General features: G+C 43.8%; 2 protein-coding genes across 3 annotated transcripts; both read right to left on the reverse strand.

The window, feature by feature from the left end:
• Positions 1–18: 18 nt before the first annotated feature.
• Positions 19–2,940, reverse strand: timm10 (translocase of inner mitochondrial membrane 10 homolog (yeast)). Its single transcript, XM_030063960.1, has 2 exons — positions 2,738–2,940; positions 19–1,583 (listed from the first exon to the last, which is right to left on the reverse strand). Exons 1-2 carry the CDS (start codon positions 2,806–2,808, stop codon positions 1,388–1,390), a joined length of 267 nt encoding a protein of 88 aa, XP_029919820.1. The 5' UTR covers positions 2,809–2,940; the 3' UTR covers positions 19–1,387.
• An 840-nt stretch (positions 2,941–3,780) lies between these two features.
• Positions 3,781–12,630, reverse strand: LOC115364651 (uncharacterized). Of its 2 annotated transcripts, XM_030059295.1 has the most exons (8): positions 12,469–12,630; positions 12,160–12,330; positions 11,753–11,862; positions 10,577–11,524; positions 9,568–9,678; positions 7,835–8,348; positions 4,877–7,348; positions 3,781–4,117 (listed from the first exon to the last, which is right to left on the reverse strand). In XM_030059295.1, exons 4-8 carry the CDS (start codon positions 11,504–11,506, stop codon positions 3,792–3,794), a joined length of 4,353 nt encoding a protein of 1,450 aa, XP_029915155.1. In that variant the 5' UTR covers positions 11,507–11,524; positions 11,753–11,862; positions 12,160–12,330; positions 12,469–12,630; the 3' UTR covers positions 3,781–3,791. The 2 variants fall into 2 exon arrangements, with proteins under 2 accessions (XP_029915155.1, XP_029915076.1); XM_030059216.1 differs by lacking the exon at positions 12,160–12,330.
• Positions 12,631–12,884: the final 254 nt, after the last annotated feature.

Raw genomic sequence — 12,884 nt, forward strand, 5'->3', positions numbered from 1 at the left:
CCACACTGCTCCTGTGAAAACAATGGACGACAACTTTATTAGGCTAATTATCATGATGACACTGTGCAGCTTCCCCCAGTGTACCGAGAAAAAAAAACAGGAAGTACAGAAGAGCGGACAGTCGCATCACTCGCTGGATAAAACCCCCTCTGCTTATACAATGGGTTAAACAGAGCCAAAATCAAAAGTATAGCACAGTCAAAAACATGGTCCACCACTGACACACGTCACGACAGTCTGTACATGCATGAAAAATGACTGCAGCGATAATCAGTATGTCATAATACAGGCAAAGTGATTGACAAAAACTTTAACTAAACAAGTCTGCACAACCCACATCAGCCAAGCTGGCCGTCTAGCCGAGGTGTCACAACAGCACATGGCTGAAAAACAGTAAACTATGCATAGTGTCTCGTATAAAAAGAAATCACATCTTTTTGACGTAAATATTTATTATCAGTACATCTCCCCTACCCCTTTTTTCTATTTCACAGGTACGAACCTGTGCATTTTTTTTTACTGTATTTCAGTGAGGTTTTGTAAATTAATACTTTGTCTGCATAACAGACAACTCATACCTGTGAAGAGCTGCTGCTCTGCACACTAAACCCCTACCTTAAGAAAATGTTATGCTGCAACTTATTAACAGGACCCATGCTTCAACATCTTAAAAAAAAAGTTCAAATCTCTTACAGAACTGGGTCATAGGGTATATGCAAATACATCTTGGTGTTTGTTTTATTCTCCCTGGAATACCAAGGTGGGTGGGGTTTGCCTTTTGAAACTCTAAAATGAGCATGAGAATTGTTGCAAAGTACTCAAAAGTCAACTGTTCATACACATGTCACTGACAGTTTGATTGATAACCTGTGACCTGTCCTTCTGGAGTAAGCCCCAACTCTTTGGTGCTCCAAGCAGATGAAAACAAACACTGTGGAGATTTTACAAATATTCCTATATCCAGGGCTGTTCCTGTCCCGTCACATCTCAGGTGACTTACTGAGCAGCAGTCAAAGTTGAGAGTAAAATAAACAGATCCAGCAGAGGCTCAAGGATCACCATCGCCAGTTTTCAGAGGCGTCCTCATACCATCGCTCACGTCACCGATGGACAGCTCATGTAAGCTCTAAATGGCAACTTAGTCAACATGTTTGAGGGCGGCATTCGCCCGTTCCCGCCCCACCAGGTGCTCTGTCCTTCACATCGTCCTTCAACACGGCCCCTCATCAGCATGAATATGACTTTAGATTTATTTTTTTACCCACCAACCACCCCTTTCTTTGAAACTGCAGTTTCTCATCTAGAGAAACCATTTACCTTAACCCCTTTGCAAAACCCTCCCCCCAAAAAACACTCCTACTCCATCCCTTTATCAGTCTCTCTCGCTCTAGCCGCTCCCAACGGCTGCCTTCCTCATCATTTCCTCGTCCTGAACGGAAAGCTCGGTCAGCTTGCGTCCCAGCCTCTCGTGGAGGTCCAGGTATTTGGCCACGCAGCGGTCCAGGCACACAGATTCGCCCTTTGTCAGCTCTGCCTCCTTGTAGTGGGGGGGCACGCACTTCCTGTGGCAGGCGTTGGTCATGCTGGGGGAGAGGCAAAGTGGGAGTCAATTAAGATTCTTTAACATTACGCTTCTGATGCGCAAAAGTAATGCAGTCATCTCTAATCTGGATGACTCCTGTACCCTCCAGCCCACCTCATCTCCAACCTCTACATATACTGAGAAGCCCTGCAAGACCCCCGACCCAATCCTCCCCTTTAACCAACCCATGACGTCATCACCACAAGGCCCCAGATGCCGTATTAACTTTCCCACTACAGTCACAACACCGAAGTCATCTTCTGCTGTTGGATGGAGAGAGAGGAACTGCACATCACCCTCACCCTGCCTGTGGAATTATACCTCCTCTCTAGTCTCAAGTCAGTCTATTCTACTCTACTGCTTTTTGGAAAACTGGCATTTTCAAAGGGGTCCCTTGACTATAACATATCTGAATGAAAACAGACCTTTGCAGATATGCCCACCTTATCCTAATCCCATGCAGTTTTCATTGCATTACAAATATGTTGTGTATTTGTGCAGACTAGGGCCTAGACAGTCTTGGAGATGCATCAGTTGTGTTTGACTAAAAAGCTGGGATTCCTGTAGATTCGATGAGCCATGTTTTATTCATGTGTAATGATGTTAGCCCCCACAGTAGCCATTTGATTGCAGTAAAACCATTTTTTAAACTTAGCATCCATGTATAAACCCGTTGTGACCTTAAGGATAATCAGAGCCCTCATTAAACTTTACATTCACAAACCCAGGTATTGTGATGATATCGACTCGGGACATAGACATATCGTCCCAGCCCTGCACCCCAGCACCTCCAGCACTTTTAAGCACTCTCTAGTTGACTGAGCAGTAATGACAGAAATTCATGCTTTCCTTACTCTGGCTTGCTTGTACATTAGGTGGCCTTGAAATCTACAGTCACCATGCGGCTTAATTACTGCAGCAGTATTCGCTCGATCGATTGATCTGGTCTGACACTTAATTAGCGTTAGCTTGAACATAAGGGATGTGCTCTATGGCTTAAGCTTTTGTAAGCCTGCTGTCAATACATGTTACTTACAATACTGCTATAAGAACACGGCCGGGAAAATAAAGGAAGGTCATAAGGCAGCCTGCAGTCACGGTGCACTGAGACACCGGGGAGAGCAGCTAGGTGTGTAGCTTACAAAACTGCATTACCGGTTGTACATGTCAGCCATCATTTCCACCTCTAACTCCGCTGCCAGCTGCTGTGCTTTCATGGGATCCATGTCCTCCGTCTCAGTGCAACACTCACACCCCGCTTTCTCCAAGAAAAACCCGGCCTGGTCGCCCTTTCCAGCGGAAACCTGACAACTCGCTGTCCGCTGCTTCCTCCGTAACCTTCAAATCTGCAAGAAAAACACGTGTGCTGGGTCGGCACGTCTTTTCCCACCCGCATTCCGCAAACACCGCGCCTACTCTGCCTCTGATTGGCTGACACAAACTGTAATCCCGCCCCTATATTAGCCTTAACCAACCTAAACAACGGAAGCAACGAGCACTAACCAATCAGAGGCAGCGTATAGCGGTCCTCACGGAATGCGGGTGGGAAAAAATAAGCCCGTTTCTCCACGGTCAATTGATGAAACGTACCTACTTCCGGTTTCAATAAAGTTTGATTCAAACATCTAACAGAGTCCACTATTTAGCTTTTAGTTTTATGTAACACTCGTCACAATTAGGAAAGTCGGACTTTTTGATGAATCACACTTTATTTTACACGAAACACCTTTTTACTGAGCTTTACAACAACAGGTTCAAAATAAGCATTTCTTCTTGGATAATTTTCCTTATGAAAAATGTAAATCTTAATCTAAATGAGTCTGACAAACAATTTTCAAACAATGATTTCTATTTTTCGATTTTCTAATTAAAAGCCTTGCCTAATTATTTATAGAAATAAACCATCCATTTACCGTTAATAACCAAAATATAATAACCAATGGTAGCTAAGCACATTTCTGTGTAGACAGCTTGGGATCACCAGACACCAGTTTCACTGATGGTAAACAGAAAAGGGGCAAGTAAAGAACTCAAAATTTCACAGCAACATGCACATCAATTGGCAAATAACTACAGTGTCAAAAGTGAACTTATACATTACAAATAACAGAACAACAAATAAATGCATTACAAACAACAGAACATTACAAATGGCGCAGTGCAGAGCTGCACTATCTTCCAGTGCAGATAAGAAGAGAGTTTTCTCTGCCTAATCTCCAGTCACATCAATCTCAGTCACATCAATCTCTTCCTCTTCCTCCTCTGGACTCAGGACCATGACGTCGGACCCCACTCCACACTCTTTGGTCTGAAGGACTTTATCTGGGGAGCACACCAGAACGTCCACCTCCATTTCCTCTTCATCCTCCTGTCCCCACTCTGAGCTCATGCTGACCGTCCAAAAGTCCAGCCAGGGTTGATGAATTCTCTGGGGAGTCCGGGACGTCATGTTGTTTTCCAGTAGCAGGCTGCTGTCACTGTTTGTGAAGCCCTCATCTGTGACTGCAGGCGACTCTGCGTTGTTTATCTGCAATGCTGTGTGAACGAAAGAAGGAAACTGTAACAAGCTCAAGCTCAAGCTCAGGTTCAAGTTCAGGTGTATTTAGAGCGCAGTGTCACCGAAATTGTGCGTTACCGTAGAGCCTCGTTTAACAGAACCTCAGATAGTGAGCCAAGTATGTAGTGATGCAAAGATATGTTGAGAAACTGACAGCACATCCTTAACCAAACATAAAAATAAGAGCAAGGAACTCCAAAAAGCTGCATGGACAGTTTCAGAATGCCTCTGCTTGTGTTTAAGATTTCTGTCTTTAAGGTAAAATCCATCAAAATTTGATTCTTCCTTTTTTTCCCATTTCTTTTTCATTCTTTTTCATTCGTAGATTTGCATTGAATCATTAATGTACAGCTTTCCACATGCTGTCTAATTTTCACATTCATGATTTACACTGCTCCACTGAAAACCAAAGATCAGCCGAAAACCACAAAAAGTGGGGAAAAAAATGTCAATTACTACAATAGGAGGCATTTGTGCTTCCTCAAGAGAGGGTACAAGGTAGCCGAGTGCTGGACCTAAAAAAAAAATACTGAAAGCTTGGTGAAAACTTTTTACCTTTTTTTTTTTTTTTGAGGCCAAATATTCTAATGTGTTTCACTATTACACCTTCATCAAAGTGTTTTTTAATGTTCTGAAGGTGTTATACTGAAAACCCATCAGCAGGTTTATCTTGAAATTAACTGGTAATATTGATGTGTTGCTTTTTTCTTTTTTGAGCATACAACAATAATAATTACCTGTGTTAGGATTCTGCAGTGAACGCTCTTTCTCAACACCTCTCTCATTTGCAATCTTGGCCACCTCTTCTTCCCCCACATCAATATTGTCCTCCTCTGGTATTTTTTCACTCAGTTGTCCAGGATCTGGAAAGTAAGATACTGAATGGTCCTCATCAGGAAAGAGAGCAAACTTCTCACTGGAAAAGTCCACTTCAGTGTCTGCTTTCCCAGCCACACTCTGTTCACAGGATCCCTCTTCTTCAAGTTCCTCTGTAGCTCTCACAGGAGACATTCTCATATATCCATTACGCCTGCTATCTGTGACAGTCATCTGGTAATCCTTAATCCCCTCTAATGTTGAATATTTTCTATCTAAAGTGTCTGACACTGTGTCCAAGACTTTCAGCTCATTGGTGCTGCTTTCATTTTCTTTCTCAGATTTACTTGTCACCTTGTTTTGCTCCTGCCTCCAGGGCCCCTCTTTGATAATCTGAGTGTGTCTGTCATCTTTTTGTGATCCGTGAGTCTCAGTTATGAAGACTTGATTCTGATTTTTATCAAATGCGACATCACAGTTGACATCAGATGTTTTAATCCCATCTCTGCACTGAGTCGGAGCAATGTCTACATCCTTTTCTAATTCTTTGTAAGTGCTGTCTGTTTCATCACAAGCCCTGCGTTCACTTTGTAAATTTTTTGCAGTTTCATGAGAATTTTTCTTGTTCTCGTTTTCCTTTGAATTCTTTGTCTTTAAGTGTCTGCGTTTTATAAGATTCTGAAACGCCTTCAGACTAACCCTTGGTTTGGTTGATTTGGTTGCCCTGAGTTTGTCCACTGGACTTACGACAGTGTCCTTATCTGCGTTAACCTCACCAGCACACTCTGGATGTAAGGTCAGCTTCGAATCTGCATTTAGCTGTGGTCTACTTGTGTCCTGACAAGATTCCTGAAGGCTTTGCGCTGGAATCCCCCACAAGGCTGACGTCTGGCCAGGAGTGAATGCATCTTGTGCCATGTTCCTTGGAATTGCCTGCACTTCTACACTTTTATCCCTCTTCCTATTTCTCTGTTTCTTTGGTTTGTCCTCCTTCAGCTTCTTTGGTCTCTTGTACTCAGAAATTTTCTGCTTCCTTTCCTCATTATAGCTCTTGTTATCAGTGATGGGAACAGCATGACCAGGGAGGCTAAGATCTTCAAACCTTATCATCGGTGGTCTTCCACGCTTCCGTCTGGGGACTTCTACTTCACTCACAAACTCACAACTCTGGGCCATGGGGCTTGGAGCTACAGGACTTTCTGCGCTCACGTCACTTGAGCTGATCTTTCTTGTTGTCTCTGTAGTTTTCCTCATGAAACTCCTAGTTCTGATCCGAGTTTGGTCAGCATTCACAACCGTGGACTTTGTAAGGGCCTTTAGGTCTTTAGCACTCTCTCTCAGATTCTCTGTCATGGTTGAGAGTTTATCTGGTTCCTCAGCAAAACTGGAGGGCATGTTACCAGAGTTGGTGGCCATTTCTCTGTCCTTTGCCAAGACATTGTTGCTTGACAAGCTGACTGAGCAAACACTCAAGTTGATAGTGCTATTTGTCCCATCACTGATTTTAACTTCTTTGCATCCCAGGACAGGACTGACGGCATCTCTGGAGTAGTTAGTGCGTTTCCTCTTCCTCTCTCTTGGTGCCAATGTGTGTCTTGCATTGGTAAATTGTTTCCACTTTGACTTCAAACTTTCCTTCATCTTCTTACAGTCAGGTTTCGTTTTTCCCACATTTTGAGTAGCACCAGAGATCACTCTCTTCTCCTCTACTTCATTCTCACTACAGGATTCAGTGCAGCTTTCCACATTGCCTGGATTCAACTCAATATGTTGCTGGCTTTGCTTTGACAGGCAGCTGTTTCTTGTATCCTGTGATAAAGGTGGATATGTCTTTTCTTTGTGAACCATGGTGCTCAGAGGAAACTGAAGTGCCCGTGGGCTTGACGAGAGCCAGGATAGCCGCATTAGCTGTGACTGTGGCAGCATTTTATCACAATTGTCTGCAAAGTATTTGGGTACAGGATGATGCTCTACCGCTGAGGCACATGGTTGTAATGGAGAAAGACATCTAGGAAGACGCAAATCCTCTATGCAAGGCAAGGAACCAGAGAAGGACAGTGCCTCATTTCCATGAGACTGAGGTAAGCACTCTGGGAGGCATTGCTCTTCTCGTGAAGATGATTCCTGGCACGTTGGATAATGTAATTCCTGTCCAATGGAGTGGTATACCATGGGTCCAGCTGATCTTGATCTGTGTGCTTCAGTGTAGAGACAATCCTGAGTTCTGCATAGAGACGTACCCTGGCAGCTCATTCTACCTCTTTGCCCTGCGTATCTGATAGATGAGTGACACTGAGGAGAGTGTTGTTGCTCCTGGTTAAGCAGAATAGCAGGCTGTGATGAACTGCTAGTGGGATTGGGCAGGTTCTGATCTGTAGAGGAACGGCCGACACCTGCACAACACATGGCAAGATCACGATCAATCCGGTTTGAATTAAAACGGTTGGGTGCAGGGTGGGGGTGGTGAGGTGTGGAGGAGTAGTGCCTAGCGTGTAGTAAGTAGTGCGGGCATGTAGAGTGTGGGCTGGGATCCAAATAAGGCTGAACTAAGACAGAAGGAGCAGTGGTTCTTGCAGTGACAAAATGAGAAGTGCTGATGGTGTGGAGAACTAGAAAGCAGTAAATGGAAAGAAAAGGAGAGCAAAGGAGAGGTATGAGGAAGGTAATGAAAAACAACATACTGACATCAAGTGTAATTCCTTAAGGTGAAATACAATTTAAGTATGTTAGTGGATCTCAGTGCAGTGATTAATAAAAACGGTGTTTGAACACTGACTATGGTGAGTGATTTAATCTTCAAAATATGGGATTAAATCATGTTTTTTTTTTTTTTAAATATTGGAAAAAGTACACCACTAAAACAGATGCCATCTTGATACCTGTATTTGTTGACGACGTGTCACCATTTCCTGTCTCAAGACCATGATAATAGACGCAGCCTGCCGTGTTGACAGTCGTATCCATTTGACTCTGTCTTACTTCACAGTCTTCAGTCGGGACCTGGCAGGTGGCTGGTGCCCCATCATGGCTCGGCTGAAGGTGGTCAGAACTGTTGCAGTTTCTGTCCAAGTTCACAGTGGGCAGAATATTGAGGCTCATCATTATATCTTCCAGCAGCTTCTCTATCTGCTCATCAGATTCCTCCACAGAGCCCTGCAGCTGAGGAAGCAGGGTGGACTGGGTGGCACAGTTCGGCTTTGAGACGCAGGGATCACTGGAGGTTGGCTGGGGCTCAGAGGTAGTGCTGGGCTCAGGTGGAGGTTTTGAGGCGTTTGTGGCATCAGACTCAGGGACTGGGGTCTCTGGTTCATGAATTTGACATGTGTGGGAAGTAGAGGGGTGAGGTTCAACTTGTGTGAGGTCTCTCTGTGGTACTGTGGGTTTTGAGCCATCCTGAAGAAAAATGAACAAGAGGTGAGCACGCACAAGGATTTCTCTCTACTTAAACAACATTGTAAAACAAATGAGATAAATCGAATCATGTCATTAAAACGCCCAGAGTATATGTATGTATAAGAACAGCACTAAGAAGTCCTTTTGTAGGAAAGTCGCAGAATCCTGTAATAAATCAGTAAATAGCAATCCAACATACTTATCACTGCCTCTAAATGTCACTGAACAACTTAAGCTTTCTGGCGGTCACTCAAAGTCTATCTTCCTGCCCAAGCTCTAATTTTCATCCCCCAGTCACATCAAAATGAAGAAAATTTAGCAGGATTTAAATATAGCTGTATCGTAGATGTAAAATTTTATTGCAGTGCTTCATGTCTATTATTTCATGCCGTTTAAAAGCATTTCCATTTGAAAATGCATTAAATTACATTTGACAGAGGATTAATCAGCTGAATTATGATATAATTTGTCATGCTTGTACCTTTAATTACTGGGTTATAGTTCTATATTGCATGGAGGAGACTGAAGCAATGTTATTCAAAATACTAGAGTTTCAGCATTTGGATTCGTTTTTGCATATTTTTGAAATACATTTATATGATGCTCTGACAGTATTCAGGGTACACAATATACAGAGAGAACATGAGTATCTCAAATTCAAACCAATATTTAGGTAAAACAACATAATAATTATGGTCTTGATAAAACACAGTTCCACCAGATACTGACATGTCTTTCAGTTAAATATAAACCACCGTTGATTAGCAGTCACTCCCATGTCACACGTTGAACGGTGAAATGTGAAATCATCAATACATTTTCATGAGGCTTCATCGTTTGCATCTTCTGAGCACTTCAGCCTTTGCCTCCTCCCAACAAAGAGTGTTTTAGGTGCTTCTTTGTGCAGACAGTTAACAGACTTCACAAGACAACATGGCAAAGTGGACATGATATCAGCCAACTAGATGTGACCTGAGGCTGGAAATACACATTGTGAAAAACTGACAGCTACCTATTGACTGTTAATGTGAAATCAGCACACATTTGCACTTTATGTTATGTTATGTTGCTGTTTTTAGTAATTTACTTTATTATTATTTGCAAAATTGCCTATTTTTTATTGGTTTTACATATTTAAGTGCAGCAATCTCTTACTTACTCCCGTAATGACCTACTTCTCCCTTGGGAATAGAGAGAGTAGCATCTTATCTTTATGTACCTGTTTGAGGACAGCTAGAACCGTCTCTTTGTTGACTGGAGACGTCTCATTCGTGTCCTGCATACTGACCACCTGCCACGCCTCTCCTGTCGTCATCCTTTTCAGCTTCACCTGCATGAACAGAGGACAATGACAAACATTACACAAATTTGCAAAAGACTACACACACATTTTTAAGTCATGCTGGAGAGAACATCACCAAAATGTGGGCCATTCTGTTATTCATGCTGTTAAATCCTCAAAATTTCCTTATTTGTGAAAAGTGGCAGGGACAGAGAAATCACTAGAGTTCCGACTGCACCAGAGAGACAGGAGTAAAATTAACAGTGATTGTGATTCACTGAATAACTGGCTTGATGAAAAATTAATCACACACTACACCAGCCACTTCCAAAAAAAAAAAAATAAATAAATAAATAAAATATCTAAATCAGTTACTAAGGATATCAAGCTTCATGTGTGCTGACAGTGGCTTTTGCTTGACGCTACACAATGCACACTGATGGGTCCAAATATCAAGGATGTTAACTTCAATACCCCAAAATCATTTCTGAAATGAACACAGCACTCAGCTTTCCCTAGAGTGTGGTTGCTCGCTGCTGTTTGGGAGACAATTTTGCATTTCACTGTCAAGTTTTGATTTGCCACTGCCTGTGATCAGAGAAGTGTTTCTACACGCCACCACGAACAGAGTGAATTTCAATTAGGAACTGGAGACTCTAGCCCCACTTTGTGATTTAAACTAATGAGTGTGAGATGAGATGAGTGCATAAAATGAGTGCATAAAAAAATCTTGCTCAGTATAGCTTTATGGTTCATGTATTGTACAAACGTGGAAAGAAAACTCATTCCAGGTATTTTTATTTTTTTACTTGCACAGTGCCGGAGTTGTTGCAATTACATTTCACTGCTGCTGTACCTGTACATTCATGCATGTGACGAATAAACCTTGAATCTTGAATCTTGAATCTTAATATACGGATTATGAATATAAACTACTTCCTCTTACCTTGATGGAGATCTGTGCAGTCCCTACCATTTGCCTCGGTTTCTTCTTGGCTAAGCTCTCTACCCCCATGCCGCTACTCCTCATCTCCAACAGCTTCTCTCTTTTTTCCTCTAGTCGTGTGTCATCTCTCAAGGCATGTAACGACTGCTCCCCTTTGTTTCTCCTCTCATCTGTCTGGCCATCATTTTCATCTTCATTTCCTGTGCTTCCACTGGGAAACACCCCTGTGCTGTTCTCTAAAACTGATAACTGCAGGCATGTGCTGTCTTCCTGAGCTCTGGGATAATTGGAGTATTTGCTAGAGGAAATGGGAGAGGTTATGTCATCGCTGGAGAGGACTGGGGAAGACGCAAGAGATGTTACACAGTCAGGGGAATGTTGAGGAGAGGTGATGTGGATGTTGTCGTGCCGTTGAGCTACAGTGGATACAGGTTTGGGGGTTGGAGGTTCAATCCCGAAAGGGAGAGTGAAAGAATTGGCCACTTCCACAGTTTGGGTCCACATGGATGCACAACCTCTCATTTCAACCTGAGTTTCCGTGTCCCTCTTTCCCACCATTCCAGCCTGCACTTGCGCATCTCTTCTCCTACTTTTGTCCCTCGCTCTCTGCTCTTCGGTGCTCATGTCTCTCTCCCTACACCTGCTGCACCTCTGCTGCGGCTGATCCACGTCTCTCTCAGTCCACCTCTCTCTCCACTCTTCTGCAAGGTCTCTGATCCCAAGCAGGTGGGCTGCAGCCAGCACATCCCTCTGCTCTAGACTTCCTTTTACCTCCAGCTTCCCGGAGTAGAGGAGACCGACCAGCTTCAGCAGCGTCTGGGCGTTCACAGCCTTAAGCTGGAGTCGGCGCTGCTGGCCGGCTGGGGGGGGGCGGAGACGCTGACAGCCTTTGACACAGGTAGGGGCTGATAGCTGCCAGGACACAGCCATGAGTTGGGACAGAGACACCTTCATGAAGGGGGAAATGAAGGAGAAACTAAACTGACGAATAAGACAACTGTTACCATATATTGAATTATTCCATCCCCTCATTCAAAATGACAATGATTTTATTTTGAAACTGGGTGTCTCCATCATCTCCCCTGATCTGCAGCAGGATAAACGTCATCCCTAAATATACTGTTTCACTTTAGCATCACACTATCATCAGATTAGGCTTTCTCTCCAGTGTCTCACCCTCAGTTTGTAGCAGAGTGTCACAGAAGAGAGTGCTGTTCTGCTGTTTGTGCAGCTCTCCCAGGAGCCGCAGCTCGAAGCCCGGGATCTGGTAACGCAGCATCCGGACGCTGGCACCGAGAGCAGGGGAGGGAGGAGAGAGAAGAGTCACAGATGAAGGAGCACAATTAAACAAAAGACAAGAGGGGAAATACTATGTGAGCCCTAACATGATAACTACACAGGGCAAGATAACGAAAACAAAAGTATTAGCACTGAAAAAGCAGGTCCTAGTGAAACCTGTTGGGTTCTTCATAACTTTCACAGCTGAAATTAACCTAACCTTATTTATATCACGCTCAAAATTTATTTACTAAATTTTAATTTAGTCGGTAAAAAAAAAAAAAAACTTTTAATTGGCAGTTTACCACATCTACATTGCCGGCAGGAAGGCACAAATCCGCTCTCTACCGGCCACTCGCACCGGTATGCAGCAGCTAAGATTTCCTTTAAAGTTTTGACGGCGACGCTCGCAGGCCTTTCGGGTTAACGTGGCTAGTGAGTCAGTCATTGGCACAATTCATCGATAAAGTCGTGCTCTACAGAGGCCAAAAAATGCTGTTAACATTTTTATGATATAAAAAGTCAAAGTTTTAGTTGACACTGCGCAGAGCCAATGAAGGCCGGCTATGTTAAAAGACTGGCGCAATGGCGGTGACGTTAGCTAGCTAGCTTACCTTTACTGCTACACACATGGGAGGACTTCAGATAGTTATCCTGTCTTTCAAACGATGACTCTGGCCCAAAGTAGTTCAGAAAACCATGAGGTGTTTACTGCTTTCCTCTCTGCTCATGTGAAATAGGCAGCAAGGAGGTTACGGCGCCACCTATGGGCTCTCCTGTCAGTGAGGTACTGAAAATTGTCGGGGTGTGAGGGGGTTGTCTGCTGAGCGATATCATCCCGCTGCCATGTGCGCGACCGGGGGGGGGGTTGGCTGTACGGCCCGGTCTGGAGTGTCTCGCTGTCTAGTATCGGGCCGCGGACCAGGGTTTGGCTGAGTTAAGGTGCCAGCTTGTGTCACTGTTGTGGTAAAATTAATCGGCATTTATTCCACCCCTCCTCAGCAGGGGGCTCTGCAGCACCCTCAGCCCC

Source organism: Myripristis murdjan, chromosome 1, assembly GCF_902150065.1.
Source record: "Myripristis murdjan chromosome 1, fMyrMur1.1, whole genome shotgun sequence".
In the NCBI taxonomy this organism is placed as follows: domain Eukaryota; kingdom Metazoa; phylum Chordata; class Actinopteri; order Holocentriformes; family Holocentridae; genus Myripristis; species Myripristis murdjan.